At 39.7% G+C, this 19,246-nt stretch overlaps 1 protein-coding gene across 2 annotated transcripts in view; it reads right to left on the bottom strand.

Moving 5' to 3' along the window:
• LOC131145558 (pachytene checkpoint protein 2 homolog) overlaps window positions 1–19,246 on the bottom strand; it is a 33,844-nt gene extending 14,598 nt beyond the window's left edge. The window contains exons 1-6 of one of the 2 annotated variants that reach the window (XM_058094704.1): window positions 18,989–19,246; window positions 18,824–18,887; window positions 18,340–18,446; window positions 18,052–18,119; window positions 17,615–17,718; window positions 17,436–17,540 (exon numbers count right to left, since the gene is read on the bottom strand). In XM_058094704.1, coding sequence (XP_057950687.1) covers window positions 17,436–17,540; window positions 17,615–17,718; window positions 18,052–18,119; window positions 18,340–18,446; window positions 18,824–18,887; window positions 18,989–19,112 — 572 coding nt within the window. In that variant the 5' untranslated portion in view covers window positions 19,113–19,246. The remainder of the gene's footprint in view (window positions 1–17,435; window positions 17,541–17,614; window positions 17,719–18,051; window positions 18,120–18,339; window positions 18,447–18,823; window positions 18,888–18,988) is intronic. The other variant, XM_058094705.1, reaches the window with a different exon arrangement.

The raw sequence follows: 19,246 nt of genomic DNA on the forward strand, positions 1-19,246 counted from the left end.
TAAATAACGTATGAACACACATTAATATATTGGATGCATGGGAAGGGTTCATGTGTGTTCATACAAGTGAGCCCAAGTGCACAGGTAGTATATACATGCATGGGTGTGTGCTTAAGGTTTGAACATTACCGTGTGCAGAGTAATAAGCAGAGGGCAATTGTGCATGCATGCTTGTGGATGTATATCACATGCATTTATTTGTTCGGGTTGTAGCATGGTTAATACACAATGTTCATGTGAATATGTGAGGAAGGAGTGTACATGCATGTGATGGGGCATTTTCATGGATAAAAATACATGCATGCATACATATGTAATTATGTATGTATAAGGGTGTCTAGTTCATGTATGAGTAGCCATGCATGTAGGAGTAGAAATTAACATAGGGATGCATAAGATCATATGCATGCGAGCATGAAATAATGAATACATAGGTGAGTGTCACGGTCCGATTATTTTCACACCCTTGTGAAGGGCCATGTAGCGCTAGCTAAAGCACTCTTGTTTAACTAGTCACCTTATCATTTACCAATATTCATCCACGAAGCACTTTCATTAACATTCATTCAAATAGCAGCGGAAATAGTAATCAATTCATGAAAGTCATGGCAAGCAAGCAGTAAACATTGAAGCAAACGTAATTCATTAACAAATCCTCCGTTGACATGGTGTACTTAGAAAGGGAGGCAAGTAGGCTAAGCATGTTGACAATTGCTAATGAGTTTTACAATGACTGATGAACACTCACCCTTCCTTAAAGAGCTCTCTAAGCTATTCTCACTCTGGCACTAGGAAACATCAAAGTGACCGAGGAGTCATACTACCTTATTTGGCTTACAATGAAATAAATACTGGAAAATAACCCTACACTAGTATTTACATGATGGAAACCCATCCCAAACACACGAGGCAAGCGATCACAAGCAAGCATAATGCCCTGAACAAGCTTAGCTCGTAACATTCTCCCCCACTTATGCGGTCGACGTCCTCGTAGACTTTGACGCTATGTACTCTTTGACTTTGTCTACGAACGGTTGCATATCTTCCGCAGAAACCCAGCTAATTTCTTCGTCACCAAGGCCTTTCCACTTCACTAAGAATTCCTGCCGCTTCTTCCTTGAGGATGTGAACTCTCGATCTACAAAGATATCTTCAACTTCACGTCTGTCAGGTTGCACTGTACTCACTTCTGCTCTGGCTGACTGATTTCTGCTCAAATCGTCAGTGTTAGCGTTGTACGGCTTTAGGCAACTAACGTGAAACACAGGATGCACTTTCATCCAAGTCGGAGGATCAATTTTGTAGGAGACCTTCCCGAATTTGGCCAGGATGGGGACTGGTCCTTCATATTTGCGAAGTAGTCTCCTATCTCGTCCTCGTAGTGACCTGACCTGTTCAGGATTGAGCTTAAAAAGCACCAAGTCACCTACGTTGAAGTGCTGCGGTCTTCTCCCCTGATCTGCCCACTTCTTCATCCGCTTAGTAGCTTTCTCTAGGTAGGCTCAGGCAATCTCAGCAATCTGTCTCCATTCTTTGGTAAAGACGTACGCCCTGGGACTCTTTCCTCTGTACGGCTCATCCACTGTGTGAGGTAACAGCGGCTGCTGGCCTGTAACAAGCTCAAAAGGACTCTTGTTGGTTGTGGAGCACTTTTGGGCATTGAAACAAAACTGAGCCACATCAAGTAGTTGCACCCAATTCTTCTAGTTGGCGTTAACAAAGTGGCGCAAGTACTCTTCAAGTAGCCCATTGAATCTCTCCGTCTGTCCATCTATCTGTGGGTGATAACTCGAAGAGATTTCTAGTTGTGAACCGAGGATTTTGAAAAGTTCTGTCCAGAAGTTGTCGGTGAATCTTGAGTCTCGGGCACTAACAATGTCATAGGGAATACCCCAATATTTCACAATGTTCTTAAAAAACAACTGTGTTGTCTCCTCTACCGAACAGTACTTCAGTGCGTCTATGAATGTACCATACTTCGAAAACCTGTCTATAATAACAAGCATAGACCCTGCGTCTCCCACTCTGGGCAGGTTGGTGATGAAGTCTAATGAGACACTTTCCCATGGTTTGGACGGTACTAGTAGGGGCTCCAACAGCCCTGCAATTTTCCTCCGCTCTACCTTGTCTTGTTGGCAAGTGAGACAAGTTCGGGTATAATCAACCACATCATCATGCATGTGCGGCCAATAGTTACCCCACTTCAGTAAGGCCAAAGTGTGCTGCCATCCTAGATGTCCGGCCCACATGGTATCATGACATTCCTTCAGCAATGTCTTCCTCAGATCACCTGCTCGTGGCACAAAGAGCCGGTTACCATGGGTCATCAGTAATCCATCTTCCATCCAGAACTATCGTGCCTTCCCTTCTTCGATAAGTTTCATTAAGTTCTACGCAACTGGATCTTTGGCTAAGTTCTTCTTGATGCGCTCCCGCATCGTTGTGGTAACAGTACTTGAAGTCAGATGTGTTACCATTTGTAAGGCCGCCAGTTCGGCCTTTCTACTCAGTGCATCCGCGACTTGGTTCAATCGCCCCGCCTTGTGCTCAAATGAGAAATCAAATTCTGCCAAGAATTCTTGCCATCGGCCCTGCTTGGGTGTCAGCTTTGGCTGTGTGAAGAAATGGCTAACACCTGATTTTCACCACAAACCTTAACCCAAGTAAGTAATGCCTCCACACACAGAGACAATGTATCACCGCTAGCATCTCCTTCTCTTGAGCTGTGTACTTCCGCTCTGCTTCACTAAGCTTGCGGCTTTTGTACGCAACAGGGTGCCCCTCCTGTACCAAGACTCCTCCAAGGGCGAAGTCCGATGCATCTGTCTGTACCTCAAAGGGTTTCATGACATTCGGAAGAGCCAGTATCGGATCTCTCATCATGGCCTCCTTCAAGTCGTCGAAGGCTCCCTGGAACTCCTCTGTCCAGTTCCACCCATGACCCTTCTTTAGTAGTTCTGTCATAGGGGTCGTTCTCTGTGAATACCCCTCTACGAACTTCCTGTAGTGTTGGCAAGGCCAAGAAAGGAACGCAACTCTTTCACTGTCGTTGGGATCTTCCATTCTTGAATTGCCCTTACCTTCTCCATATCCATTCTGATATGACCTTGTTCAATCACATAACCAAGGAATTTGATGCTCTGCTGAGCGAAAGAGCACTTCTCTTTCCTCACATATAGACTGTTCCCCTTCAGCCTATCGAACACCTTCCGCAGATGCTCTTTATGTTCCTCCAAAGTGGAACAGTAGACAACAATATCATCCAAGTACACCACAACAAACTTGTCAAGGTACTCACGGAAAACCTGGTTCATCAAAGTACAGAATGTTGCAGGCGCATTCGTCAACCCGAATGGCATCACCAAGAATTCATATGCCCTATACCGTGTCACACAAGTAGTCTTCGGCTCATCCCCATCAGCAATTCTCACCTGACAGTAGCCTGACCTCAAGTCAAGTTTAGTGAAGTACTTGGCGTGACTCAACTGATCCAATAAATCAACAATCAACGGAATAGGATACTTGTTGCGCACTGTCACCTTGTTGAGCACGCGGTAGTCTACACACATCCGCAAGCTCCCATCATGTTTCTTTTGAAACAGCACCGGTGCTCCAAATGGTGCTTTGGAAGGGCGAACATATCCCGCTTCCAATAATTCATCCAGTTGCTTCCTCAATTCTGCTAACTCTGGAGGCGCCATCCGATATGGCCCTTTTGCAGGTGGTTTCACTCCTGGAAACAACTCGATCTCATGCTCCACACCCCGTAGTGGAGGTAATTCGTAAAGCAACTTATCCGGCATCACCTCCTTGTACTCATCCAACACCGCTTGGATGGTTGTAGGCACCAGCTCTTTGCCTACTTCTTTATCTACCACCACCGTGGCTAGATATGTCTGCTCTCCCTTCCTCAAACCTTTCTTGAGTTGCATGGCTGAAAGAAACTTCCCATCGTCTCCTTTCGTTGCAACAGCTTGCACCATGCACGGGTGATCTCCCATCAGACATAGGGAACCAGCCGAAGGCATCAGCACTGCCTTCGTTTCCCTTAGGAACTTCATTCCCAAAATGACAGGAAAGTCATCCAATGGCACTACTGTGAAATTCACATGACCTTCCCACTGCCCAAGTTTCACAGTAACTTGCTTGGCTACTCCCAGAGTAGGCTGGGCTACAGAATTAACTGCTTTCATGCGTCCTGTATCCTTCTCTAAGGATAAGTTGAGTCTCCAAGCTTCTGGTTGCGAAACAAAGTTATGGGTAGCCCCGGTATCCACCATAGCACGGGTGCTCTTCCCATTGATTCTCAAGTCCACAAACATTAGCCCTCTGGCTCGTATAACATTTGGGGCTTTTGCCTGCTTTTCCAATGCACTCACCTGCCGCATTGCACCCATCCTCGGGGTCTCATCTTCTTCCCCATCGTCTTCCAGTGCCTATTCGGTAATGGAAGCCTGTAAAGCATTAAGTGATGCCTTGTGAGGGCACTCAAAAACTCTATGAGGACCTCGACACAAGAAACACTCAAGTTTACCCTTTCCCTTGGGTGTGTTAAACCCTCGAGACAACGAAGCTTCCTTTGAGGTTGATGCTTTATAGTCGGCTCCCCCACTCTTGGGTTTACCTTTCTTGAAAGACTTTTTATTGTTTCCCTCTCCGCCAAATCCTTTGGACAAAGTGGTATTCTCCCCAGCGTAGTCAGTCCAGCGTTCTGCAGCAACTTGTGCGGTAGACAAGTCTTGAACTCTTTGTCTATGAAGTTCAGTCCTTGCCCACAGTTTCATCCCCTCTAGAAAATAGAACAACTTGTCCTTCTCCGACATATCCCGGATATCCAACATCAAAGCAGAAAAATTATTTTACATATTACCTGATCGACCAAGTATGCTTGAGGTCTCTCAGCTTTTTCCTTGCATTGTACTCAACATTTTCAAGAAAGAATTGGGCCTTGAGCTCTCTCTTCAAGTTTGCCCAACTATCAATTACATAGTTTCCATTTTCAATGTCATTGTACTTAGCACGCCACCACAGTTTGACGTCACCCACCAAGTACATGGTTGCAGTATCCACTTTCACCTGTTCTGAGGCCATCCTCACAGCGCGAAAATACTGTTCCATATCAAACAAGAAGTTCTCTAACTCCTTAGCATCACGGGCACCCCCATACGTCTTGGGTTCAGGTACCTTGGTCTTACTAACTTCTGGAGTGTTGGAGTTCCCCATAGCAAGAACCATCAGATTCACCTTTGCATCCAGATCAGCCATCCGGGGCCTGCAAAGTTTCCACAGTGTGGTGAAAGTCCTCTGACATTTCACTTGTCAAACTTGCTTGATGCTGCTGTGATCCCATCACTTCATCAACAAGTCCCCTCAATTGGGCCATCTCGTTGGCCATATTGTTGGTTGTCTCTTCAACCTGTGCTTCCAGTGCACTAAGTCTTTCAGCATTGTTTGGTGCCATGGTCAATTACCAAAGCTTCCAAAATCCCACAACGAAGGTAACTGAATTCTCGTAGCAACTAAGCCTTGGCTCTGATATCAAATGTCACGGTCCGACTATTTTCACACCCTTGTGAAGGGCCGTGCGGCGCTAGCTAAAGCACTCTTGTTTAACTAGCCAACCTTATCGTTTACCAACATTCATCCACGAAGCACTTTCATTAACATTCATTCAAATAGCAGCGGAAACAGTAATCAATTCATGAAAGTTGTGGCAAGCAAGCAGTAAACATTGAAGCAAACGTAATTCATTAACAAATCCTCTGTTGACATGGTGTACTTAGCGAGGGAGGCAAGTAGGCTAAGCACGTTGACAATTGCTAGTGAGTTTTACAATGACTGATGAACACTAACCCTCCCCTAAAGAGCTATATGGGCTATTCTCACTCTGGTACTAGAAAACATCAAAATGACCGAGGAGTCATACTGCCTTATTTGGCTTACAATGAAATAAATACTGGAAAATAACCCTACACTAGTATTTACATGATGGAAACCCATCCCAAACACACGAGGCAAGCGGTCACAGGCAAGCATAATGCCCTGAACAAGCTTAGCTCGGGACAGTGAGCCACGCATGCATAAGTAAGCTTGGGAAGTTTATGTATGCATGACCATGCACGAATGGAAAGGTGCATGACATGGAGTGTACATGCAAGGTCATTTGTGAAGTGGAGCGGGCATGTTGTCTTTGCATGCGCATGTGTATGAATACTTATATGCATGTTAGACATAAGTATATACGCATGTTTATGCATGATATGAATAAACAAGTGTTTAGGAATGTGTGGAAGTGCAAGCATGTAGAAGTGTTAAGGAATGTGTGTATGCATGAGTGTAGAATGCCATAAATGAATAAACATGCATACTTGCATGCGCAAGTGCAAATAAGCAACAGAATGGGTGCCTGTGCATGTATTGATATGTGTGAGTGTCATATACATGATATGTAGTACTTGTGTGCATGCATGCCTTGTAGGGCATAGATGTATCATGTATGTAGATATGCATGTGAAAGGTATGCACAGAGTTACGCATATGAATGTGTATGTAACTATGTCTTTGTATGGATGTTAAGATATGACTCATGAGTATGCATGTGAATGTGTGCATAGATGCATGAACAAGCATACTTATATGCATGTGCGCATGAATGTGTGAATGCTTGATATGAGTAAGTATATGCATGTATACGGTGTAAATGTGAATAAGGATGCATACATGCGTGAGCGTGTAAGCATGTATATGAACATGTACCTCAAGTTTATAAATATGTATGAATTTATGTGAATGTATATGTATGAGAATAAAAACTCCACTTATGATGCACTTAATGTCCAAATTTTTTCACACACAGTCGGTCCGAAGCCCGGGTAAAGGATGAGGGTTGCATTAGGTAGCTAACAGTCAGCGTAAAATTTGTCAGATCACTATGATATGAATCCTTACCGAATAAAAGGATTCATATAGCCAACTCCACCTAGTGGGAATTAAGGCTTAGTTTTGTTGTTGTTGTTATATGTATGAGAATAAACGAGTTGTTTACGTTCAATGGCATGTGTAAACATATGTGCGTTATTATAGTATGTTGTTTGATGAAAAGTCAAAAAATAGATATTTGCCTCATTTTCTGTAGGACTTTGTGTGTACTCTGCATCAGTTTTTTTCTTGCATGAGCATGTGTATGCACATATAGTTCTCCGGTTACTAGAAAACATAGATAGGAGACAAGGAAATGGCATCTCTCCTAAATATCTTAGGGGAAACCTAGGAACTCTTTACACTGCACCTTTGCTTGCTTCAAAAACTGTTAAAGAATCTGATGACGGAACCCAGAGCTGAAGCAATGGCATCCTTTTGAGATTAAAGAGATGAGGATGGCCTCTGCAATGGCGGAACTCCAATATTAAAAGGTGGGTTATCAAATAAACTTAGAAGAGTCTAAGTCTTGATGAATTGAATTAAGAGATAATCACAGGCCAATCAAGTAGCATTCGTTAGGACGGGTGTGTAGGGGGTACCAATACCAATCCCCTAGCATAACCATACTCTCAAACCTTACTATAGTAATGCAGACCAAGACTACATGTTTTCTTGACCTGGATTTAGCTTAGTGACCAAGAAATTTGTAGTAATTAGGTGCACTAACCACACCTAGAAGACAACAGGTTAGTGGCGACTCCATTGAACATTTAAAAACCCATAATCTCAACCAAGAACTCTCTCGACTTGCAGTCCAAAAGTCGAGGTGGTTCAATCCAACCCCAATCCGAAATGCATTGGCACAAACATAAAGCTCAAATGGCACATTTATGTGATTCAAATCATTAAAAAAATAAAAGACTTTATAAGAAAAGTCCCCCCCAAAGAATGAAGAGACCATAACCAATCATCCTTCCTATTATAAGGACAGAACCCCTCAAGCAAACCCAACAAGGCTGAGAGTTAATCCACCTCCCTATAATTGGGAGACCTACAAAATTGGGAATCCTAAGAAAAGTTATCCCCATTAATGATCAAGAAATAGGAGATAATCCCATTATGAATTGAGGATAGGCAATAAAGACAAGGAAAAGAAATGAACAGCCCAAAATCACCCAGATAAATATCTTCCCAAAACAAATAAGAGACCCATTACCAAGAGCAAATTTAGTAAATAAGATAATGAGGGTAAAGTTGTGAAATAAATCTCCAAGGACTCTCAAAGGAACATTTTTTTTAATAGCAAAAGAAATTCATTGATAGATTAAGAATATACAAACAGGAGAATAAGACATCTCCTTTCCACACTCTGGGTCACCCCAGAAAAAGCAAAAAGGGAAAACCAAAAAGCACAAGAAGCAGCCCAGAACAATCAGTATGCCGTAACAAGTCAACAAGAAATGCTAATCGCGTCGAATATCCGAAAAACACACCCCCTTGAAGTTCCCATTACCCACACATCTCCAGGGGTTCTCAAAGGAACATCTTATCCCCATATTTGCACCCCATCCATTTATGTGCGTGCCTAATTAGCTAATAACCCTGTGCCAAAGGTAATTTTCCTCTAAAGGAAACAAGTATAGCCGTTTACCTGAAAGAGCAATGTTTTTAGACACCAAATTACCGAGACCCAAACCCCATGTCCTCCTTAGACTTACACACCACCTTCCCACTAACCAAATGATACTTCTTCACCCCAACCCAAGACAAAGGAAATCTTTCATGTCACTATCAATTCTCCTAGCAGGATTTTAATAATGGACAAGAAATACAGAGGAATACTAAAGAGACAAGCTTGAATAAGTATAATACGACCAGCTAGAGGGAAAAAAGCACCCTTCCACTCATCAAACGACAGAGACATCTTCTCCACCACAATAGACCAAAACCCTAAAAGCCTAGGATTACCACCCCAACCTGCAAAAAAAAAAAAGGAACAGTTAAATAAGCCAAAGGCCACTATATAAAATACCACCAGCTAAAGAAACAAAATCCAAAGATCTAGAATCAATCAAATTAATACCAGCTATCCCACTCTTCCTCAAATTCATTTTCAAGCCCGAAACTTTCTCAAAAGCGTGTAAGATAGCACATCGAAAAAAATCATCATGATCGCCTAAGGAAAAAATTGTGTCATCAATGAGACAACATAACTCCCCCTTCCCCACTTCTAACCCTCTCACAAAACCACTATCCACCACCCTTTCTATCAACCCACTCAAAGTATCAACCACGAACAAACAAAAAAGGGAAAGCAGATCCCATTGTCTACCACCCCTCAACGCCCTAAACCAGGACTTTAGTTGACCATAATAATAACTGAAAAAGAGCATTAGACAAGCATCTCCTCATCCATTTCCCCCTCTATCTCTCCCTTTTCTAGCCATCACCTTAAAAGTTCCAACTAACTCAATCATAACTCATAAGCCTTTTCAAAATCTAGTTTGAACACAATCAATCCCCACTCTTTCCTCCTACTCAAATCTTCCAAAACCTCATTTGGTACAAAAATAGCATCCACAATCTCTTACCCCCCCCCCTCCCTTCAACAAAAGCAGTTTGAGCCTCATATATAGTCACCAAACACAAAAGTGAGCCTATACACAAGGAATAAACACAAATAATATGATCATTTTAGGATCCTAGCTCAATCTTACCAATCCTTTTGGGACCCTACAGATCTCCATTTCTATATAATTCAAGATCGCTCTGCCAAAGTAGGATTGCAGTATCATACAATCCTACAATGAAAATCACAGTTTTAACAACTATGCTCACAAGTAGAACCGTTGTGAATGTACAACAATTTCCCAACCTTTTCCTGGTCAGCTACATGTAAGTTGTTTCCACCGACTCATTCCATTCAGATCCACAGCCTATGATCAAATTGACATCCGGCAATCATAATAAAATTTGCATGTCAGCAACAGATGTATAAGAATGGACGAGAAATCTATTTAAAGAAGCAGTGTCCATGATAAGAGATGTTAGTGTTTTTTTTAATTATTATTTTATAGTATAGCACAAAGATGTTTGTAACAACAAAAACAATTTACCTTGGGGAAAAGACTATCAAGTTGCTTTAATTAAGAAGAAAGGAGCTATTTTGCTCTATGTTCTGGTTGGATAGATTAAAGCCTCCCAGTTTAAGCTGTTGAGATACAAGAGAAATGAACAAGGCTCCTTGATGGAAGTATTGTCAAATGTTTTGCAAGCATGAGGCATGATCTAGGTAACTATGGTCAAACTATTAGCATAATGCAGGTTTTGCTGCTTGAGCAAATAATATATGTACTACGCTTTCAACCTCATACTATCTCCGGCAGCAGATACAATCACAAAATATGATCCATCAGGAATGTAAACCAATTTTCAGCTAAAGCGTATTCTAAGCTCTCCAAACATGAGCAAAATAAATTTGTCAAACTTTTTTGGAAAGATCTTCTATTTTTGTGCTTATCCTGCTCCACACATTTGATGCAATTCTACATCCGAAAAGAGCCCTATTGAACTGAAAACATATTACCGCTAAACGAATGTAAATGTTTTTAAACCCAAAAGATGCAATTAGAAAAAACAATTTCTAGAAATCGAATTATCCATGTATCAAGTACTCAATACCTGTTTTCACAAGACACTGTGCCAACATAGAAGATTTTATTCCTTTTTTTTTTTTTTTGGTATTTTTTTAAGAATCATATCTTCAATATTCTAGGGAATTATCATTTGATGAATAAGTATTTGGTTTATTTAGGTTATTTAGGAACTATTATTTTAGTTATTTTGGTTTCTTAAATTAATTTCCTTATCATCCAAGCATTGTAAGTGTATAAAGGGCCCCTATATCAGTTTTATGGAGGACCGGAGTAGTGGAGTTCAGAATTTAAGTTGATCGATGTTGTTTCTGCACATGGTTTTAAATCACAGTAGCAGGTAGCGTAATGTAACAATAACGGGTGTAATGGGAAGCGGGAGTAGCGGATGTTACATAACGGGAAGCGGGTGTAACGCCCGTGAATTTTTTTGAAGCACGCACAACCTTGTGCATATTAGCATACTTGCATGTTTTAAGCTTTTAGCCCTTCTTAGAAAGAGTTTTAGTGTATTTTGGATCCTTTAGTTCGAGTAACTAAGTTATTTGGTAAGGGCAACAAGTTTACATTTGTTTTAAACCACCATTGATAGAAAAATTACGTGTGTGTGTGCGTATTTATACTTCTCATTGTTCTTATCTGTGATAAATTCTTATGTGTGCTAAATTAATTAATAAAAAAATACATTAAACACTCCATTAATCTATTAGACACATAAGAAATACGAATAATACAAATATAAAATAGTTAGAAAAGAAAGAAGGTTGAGTTGAAAAATATAGAACTTAAATATCACATTACTAATATTATCAAAATAAAATATTTTTCTAACAAGTTAGTATTTTTAAATTGTTAATTAATGCATCTATTGTGAGTATTTAAAGAAATAGTAAATTTTGTATCATTGTCATCCTCTTTATAATCTTTTCCTCCTCTTGCCACTTAGTATATTGAGAATGATATATGAGAGAGGGGGAAAAAGTGAAAAGAAAAGGTAAAAAATAAAATATATTTTTAGTGTAACAGTCCTGTAGCGGTTACGTAACAGCTGTAGCAGCCTTTATGTAACGATCGCGGTCCGTAACGGCCTCTACGGCCGTGATTTTTCTTCTCACCAATTTCGCGGTATGTAGCGGTATCAGTAACCTAAAAAATCGTTACGTAACTGTCACGGCCTTTATTTAAAACCATGGTCCTGCATCAAGTGGTATTAGAGTAGTCTTTGATTCACCTATTATCCAATAGGATACTTGTTTTTGATAGGGTTGTCTAAGAGTTTTAACTCAAACTTGTACAGTTTGCAATTTCAACTTAAATTGCCTTGAGTCAGTGCCATCTCCACCACCATCCTCATCACCAACCAAACCAGCTGGTCTCTTAATCTCTCAATATTCCTCTTCGACCCTTTTCCTCACTCATAGCTATTAAAAAAATATCTAAATTGCTAGACCAAATCAAGACCTAGTGCCCACCTTCGACCTCCAGATGACCTAGCACTGCAGTACTCCCGAAATTGACGAAAGCATGCCTCTGTGATCACAAGTTTCCATCATCATCCTTGACAGCTTCACCAGAGTTTGACGTGCCAAGATCGAATCCACGCTATTCTCATCAGGAGTCAGGCTTAATGTTGCCCAAGCACCAATATCATTCAAAGCCACAGGCATTGCTCGGTAATCATGCTGCTGGTCGCTGTTGATTGGTCAAAGAAGCCATCACTAGTTCTGTTCAAGGGAGGCTGCAATTTAAACACAGATTCACTATGGTTAGCAAGAACTGGTTCACCCATACGAAACCAGTTCGAACTAGTACAATTAAACCGGTCCAAACCAAACGGGTTCAGTCAAATTGGACTAAACTGGACCGATCCAAACCAGCCAAACAGGAACGAAACAGATGATGCTTGAATTGACCTGAAAATGTTCGATTCCGAGATGAACAAGCTTGCTCTATGGTTGCACCCTTGGTTCCTTAAGCCAAGGCACTGTGAATTAGAAGAGGGACCTTCCCTTCAGTTCATAAAGAAGAGGAAGTCCAAAAAGAAGAGGCAGTCAAGGATGCTACTACAGGAAATAGTGGATGCCTCAAAATTGGAGCCTGATCCTCAACCAATTAATTTCATCATCCCACATAAATTTGATAGTTGTACCTCCTCAGTTTGTTTACTAATCTCATTTCCTTTTGAAGCCAGCACATAAAATCGGTCTCTTTCAAGCATGGTCACAATCTAGGTTCGGCATTTTCATATCTTTAAATTCAAGGTTGAATTTTCTCTAATTAGGGGAAATTTTGGTCTCCTTCAAGCATGGTCACAATCTAGGTTCTGCATCTTTCAGATTTTTAAAATCAAGGTCGAATTTTTTTTTAATTAGGGGAAATTGATGTAGCCAGCATCAAGGGTTTCATTTCTATAATCAATTTTTTTTATTTATGGTATTTTTCTTAGGATCACACCATCGAGATTCTAGAGGATTACAATTTAAGGAACCAGTATTTTAGTTTATTTAGGATTCCAGTATTTTAGTTTATTTAGGAAACTAATATTTAGTTATTTGGGTTTCTTGAATTAGTTTACTTATCTTCCAAGCATTGTAAGCCTATAAAAGGCCACTACATATTAGTTTTATGGGGGATTGGATTGAGAACTTAAGTTGTTGGACATTGGCCCCAAATCACATTGATTAGGGTAACTCATCACTGGCAAATAAAAATCTCAATTCTTCAATATTTATAAGCAGACCAAGGAATAAGACTTTAATACTTGTCCATGCCACTTATGATTTCCATGAACTCAAATCTCTTACTCATCACATGCCTCAATCCTTTTCCACCATTCCACAAGATCCAGGGCTATCTCTTCAAAGTTGGAATGTATTCAAATCTTCACTCAATTTCTCAATCTGAGTTATTTTAGGTATAGTGTTCACCCTCCCGCTGCCTCTAATGATAACTATATCACCCCTCCTCAGTCCTCACCATGCAAGTGCCCAAACCATCTCACTGCCCCTCCCTTATCTTATAGTGCCACTCCTAGCTTACCACAAATGTGGTCGCTCCTTACATCATCTTTCGGGGTTATACCATTCATCCATCATAGCAAGGGGTGTACAAACATTACCACGAAAACCAAACAAAGACCAACTGTTTTACATTTCAAGTCTTTCTTTTTAGTTTGGCTTCAGTTTTTTATTTTAAAAAAGTTGGGTTTTTGGTTTCAGTTTTACAAGAAAATTGATCTGAAGAACTGGATTAGAAATACACACACACACACACACACATATATATATATATGATATTCAGAATTTTTTTTTTTGAGTTCATATACACTTTTATTCTTCCCTTATTTGTTCAATAATTTTTTTATTATAAAAAATTTTTAATTTATTTTTAATTATTGTTATTATGACAAATGCTTTTCATTTTCATTCTTCACATTGACACGAGAGATGAGAGAAGGTGGGGCTTTCATGGAAAAGGGGAGGCTTCCCAACCTTGTTTCTGGTCAATGAGAACATGTGAGAGGATCCATATGCCACTGTGCATGAAGCACTCTGCAAATATCCTGAGCTAACCCTACCAATTTAGCAAAAATCTCAATGGCAGGGAAAATTGCGTCCTTGTCCTTGCGTTCAATTAGACAGCCAAAAAACCAACAAGGATCCCTGGGTTCTTAGCATGCATTTAAGAGGGCAGATGAGCAAAATGGGTGGCAACCCTCAGCAATATCAACTACTGCTTGAGGACAGCCATGGCCACGACACTGGTGATGACAGATGAAATTAGAAATTAAGCCAATGTAGCCCACCTTTGCTTGAGTAGCACAGACTGTTTGTTGGATCATAGCATTTTCCCATAAAGCTAGCAAAGCTGTTTGCTGGATTATGGCATTTTCCAATAAAGCTTCTACCCTTGGCTGGAAATTTATCATAAAAGTTTGATGTTAGAGAACCACAAGTCTCAAAACCAGATTAAAATGCTGTTTTTTTTTTATTGTTACTGTACGCCAATGAATGTAAGAATTTATTTTTGTGTTGGCAGTGCCGCAGATCACCTGTTCGAGAAAATGTCACAAAGGCAGTAGGGGAAAGTTCCTCATGTCCAAACCAGAAGGATGCACCCAGGCTGCAAAACACTCTCTTCACTCTGTTGTGGTCATGTCCCACATCGATGAAAAGCATGATGGGGGGAGCCCCCTCCCTCTCATAAAACCCACCCCTCAATACAGCTCTTGCATTCTAGTGGGCCCTAGCCAACCACATATTTCATGATTTGTCCATTCTGTTTTAGCCCATGTCATACACTTCTTAGATTTTTGATTCTCCTATGAGTACAGGGAAAAATAATCTGAGACATAGTTGGACCAAACTTTAAATTAAATTAAGATTATTAAAACTGATGGGAAAACCAAACTGAACCAATGAACTGGTTCTCATGCTCTAACTGAATCATTGGTTTTCAGTTTGGAAGCAGTTTTAAATATGAAAAGCTGATGAGTTCAATTCAGTCATCTGTTTTCAGAAAAACCAAATTGAATAGAACTTATTACAGCCCTAATATTCTCATTTGTGCAACCTCTAACTTTGGGATGTGTTGTTTTTCAGTTGCCAAAGATTCTGATCACGGATAGTCTAATAACTGTGTTGTAGAAGTTTCCCACTCAATTTTAAAGGTATTCTACGATCACACAAAAATCCCAAAGCATTTATCCATTTTACCCAACCTACTCTAACTCTTATGTCTAACACCATCAGTTTCTTCTTTGGCCTCCAAATAGATCTAAACTATCAAAATCTATTATAATATTCCCCATTATTCTTCCCAAAATGACTAAAATTGCATTTCCTTTATTCTAACTTGCTTCTACTTATCATGAAACTTCTCATCTTAATATTTTTCCTTGTATGTTGAGAGAAATTCAATTGTGAGATTGTCCCATATTGAAACATTGAGTGGAGGATGAGTGGCTTACATACATGGTTGGGCCCAAGACCTAATGGCTTAAGTGTTTGGATCAATTTGGTGCTCACCCATGCACACCAAGCCTACTCATGAGGATTTCCCTGTGCGAACAAGGTACACCTATGCGTCAGTTGGTGCTTCATGTCAAGCTGGCTCAAAAGGACACTCTTGAGCTAATAAGTGGTTTTAGAGCTGATGGTTCAAGCTGGGCTCAAGTGTTCATTGCTTCATGCATGTGATCTCGTAGATGTAGACCCAGCGGAAGAGAAGTGGCAGATCCTAAAATGTTAATCCCATCGATGAAGGGAATCCCATGTATGTTTTTCTGACTTTTTCTTGGTTTAGTAATGGCTCATGTTCGGTTGCCTGACACCAAGTGATTAAGTGTTTTTTTTTTTTTTCAAGAGAGAGAGGTTGAAACTCAAAAGTGAGGGGGAGGTTTATTAAGAAATTCACTTGTGATTTTTGGAAATTTGAGTGGAATATGAGTGACTTATATACATGGTGAGGCCCGAGACCCAATGGATTAAGCTTTTGGGTCAAGTTGGTGCTCACTAATGTTTATCAAGCCCGCTCGTGACGACTCCCTCTAGTTCTAACACTATAATTCTAACCTAGATTCTACTCCATATATGTCAATCAAGACCATATCATTTTTGAACACCAAAACCTCATCTTGAATATGTCTAATAAGTTCATCCGTAACTAAAAAACAAAAAAAATAAAAAAAAGGACTCGAGCCTATCCTTTAACGCAAACCTATTGCCAAAGAAAGTCCTTAGCCTCTCCCTTTGCAATTCTAACACTAGTCATTACCCCATTATATATGTCCTTAATGACATCTATATACTTACTCCCCATCCCCTTATAACACTTCTATAGATATTACCCTATTATAGGCTTTTCTCTAGGTCAATAAAGACATGTGCAAGTCCCTTTTCTTTTTCCTTAACTTTTTCAATAATATTCTTAATAGATAGCCTATGTGATTGATCTATTAGATATAAAACCAAAATTGATTTTCTAAAACCTTTGTTTCTAACTCATCTTTTGTTTAATTGCAATTTTCTAAACCGAGGCTTTGGCCCAATGATTCACATCCTGGCACCTTTTGGGGAATGTCCAAGATTCAAATCCCCTTAGGAAGGATTCCTCCCAATTTTAGAAAGGGAGGGAGGGCATTTTGGGGTAGGGGTAAAAGTGGGGTGGTAGGGTACCATAAAATCACATGAATTCAAAAAAAAATTACAGTTTTCCAAAGTTTCATCTCACAAGTTTAATTCCACAACAGTCATCACAATTTTGAAAATCTATTTATTTTTGCATGAGTTAAAATTCTTTTCCTCCATGCATTTTACATTTTCTTAATCCTTATGACTTTGTTATATAAATTAGAAAACCATGTTACTCCATTATTGCCTAAAAAGTTCCAATGAATAGGGATGTCATCTAGTCCTACAGTTTCATAATTTATCTTCTTCAATGCATGCTAAACTTAATCATCATTAATTATGCAAATATATCTCAAATGTTTAAGTCTTCTACTTAGTTAAAATACGCTTACTATCTTTCTGTAATATCTTCTTCTTTAGCTAAAGCATTGTCATCATCATTTTTTACCTAGTTCTTTACTTTTTCTTTCTCTAGCCCTAACTAGTTTGAATTTAATGGAGACAATGGGACACTGAAGAACCTTATTTTAAAACCATAACTCACAAGACCCGTCATAAATGAATTGTCCTCAAAATCGAATATGAAGACAATAAGTATAATAATAACGAACAAAAGCCATGTGCTTGTAAGTAAGAGTTTTCAAAACCTCATTCCACTCATTTGTCTACTTTTAACAACTTAGCATATTTGGAGTGTGGATATTCATTCAATTAGGAAGATTTTCCTCACCGGTTCCATGACACAAGGAAAGGATCAACACCCTTCTCAGTAAACAATAGAGCACTTGCCGCATAGCGCAACAACCTTTGCTTAAGGCCTGATTCATAAATTAAGCTGCAAAAAAGATATCAAGTTTCTACATCTATCAATTTGTAACCACCAACAACAAATAGAAGTTGCAAACAAACCTCTCCCAAATGCCATCAAACTCTTTGGCAGGAAGAATCCACTCATTGAAGCTAGAAAGTTGGCCATCCCCGCTTAAGTCCTCACATGGTCCTTCCTCACTAAGCTGGAAAATTACAATCAAACAATCATCATTTGAAATTTGACAACAGAAATTAATGGATCCAATAAAGAGCTTTAGGGCATAGCCAAGTGCTAATGAAACTAGTCAATAAATCCTATTATCCTATCAACAACCTACTAGCTAGAAGCTACAAAACAAAATACATATGATGCATATAATTAACTTACATCTATATGGAATTCAAAGAGTTAGTTTATATATATATATAGCATTCGAAGAGTTAGTTTTGCAGCAAGAACTAGAACAATGTGGGAATAAAAAAATCAAAAATAAATCCTTTTGCAGTTTTGTTACACTATTATGAATGCAAATCACCTGAAAGACATGCACTATAGGCTTCACTTGCCAGAACAAAAGAATATGATGGTTCTCAACCCATTCATCTACAAAAACCAATAATTCAAGCATTAGGACTGCAGAAAACAATACAATGCCCATGACAATTATTTGGTCTGGAAAGTTTGGGGGAAAGGAAGGAAAGAACTCAAAAAATTGTTTTTTTCATTTAAGACTGCCTTATAAGTTCTCATTAGTGCCCTTCCAACCCTTCCTCATCCTTTCCAAGATCCAAATAGAATATTTTTGCAGATAAAGAAAATGTACCCGTGTCACAAATCCGTATTCTTTGTACATTTTCTTGGAGAAACAGATCATCAGGAGGAACTGGAATAGGACCATTACTATAGCTTAAACTCCTCTTTTCAAGCATTCTGACGACATAAAAGTAAAATAAAACAAAAATCATCAATATTAACTCCCCTTGAAAAACATTTAAACTTGGTAAAATAACAGCAAAGGCTCACTGGAGCTAATAACTCAATTTTCTCGGAAAACAAAACAACACGAATACAATACACACGCATAGGATAGAAGCCCCAAATTCAACACCACAAATCAACGTGAATTGATTGCTAGTGGTGGCATAAATTTAACCTCAGCATTCTGAAACACCCATGAAGCTACATATTTTTTCCTAATTATCACCACCACTAATAACAAATGAAGCCCCAAGAAGCAAACAAATGCAAAATTACCGATAGAAAGGCAGATTATATTAAAATCCGAGGTGCATAATTTCAAGGAGTACCTCTCAACCGCCGACCGTACATCGTCGGTCCGAGCCGTGCTCGAGGGTTTTAAACAAACTTCAACTGCAAGAACCGTATCCAAAAAAATTCCCAATTTACGAGCTCGAAATCAAAATGAAAATCGATCAACAGAGAATAAGGAGTGAGAAAGGGACCACACGTACCGGAAACGAGAACCTTGTCCTGGGCGAGACTAGGAGAAGGAACTGGCTCCGAAATGCCGCCATTCTGGTCGAAGGAATCGATTTCGGCGGGGGTTTGCAGGGTGACATCCATGGGAGCACTCATTGTTTGGGAGGAACTTGGGGTTACAGCGTAGGGTTCATCACAGGGATCGGATCAGCGAAGGAAGGAAACTGAGACAGTGCTTTTGAAAAATGAGCGGGAAGTACAACCAAGACTCTTCGAGTAGGAAGTCGGTA

The sequence above is a fragment of the Malania oleifera genome, chromosome 13, assembly GCF_029873635.1.
Source record: "Malania oleifera isolate guangnan ecotype guangnan chromosome 13, ASM2987363v1, whole genome shotgun sequence".
Classification (NCBI taxonomy): domain Eukaryota; kingdom Viridiplantae; phylum Streptophyta; class Magnoliopsida; order Santalales; family Ximeniaceae; genus Malania; species Malania oleifera.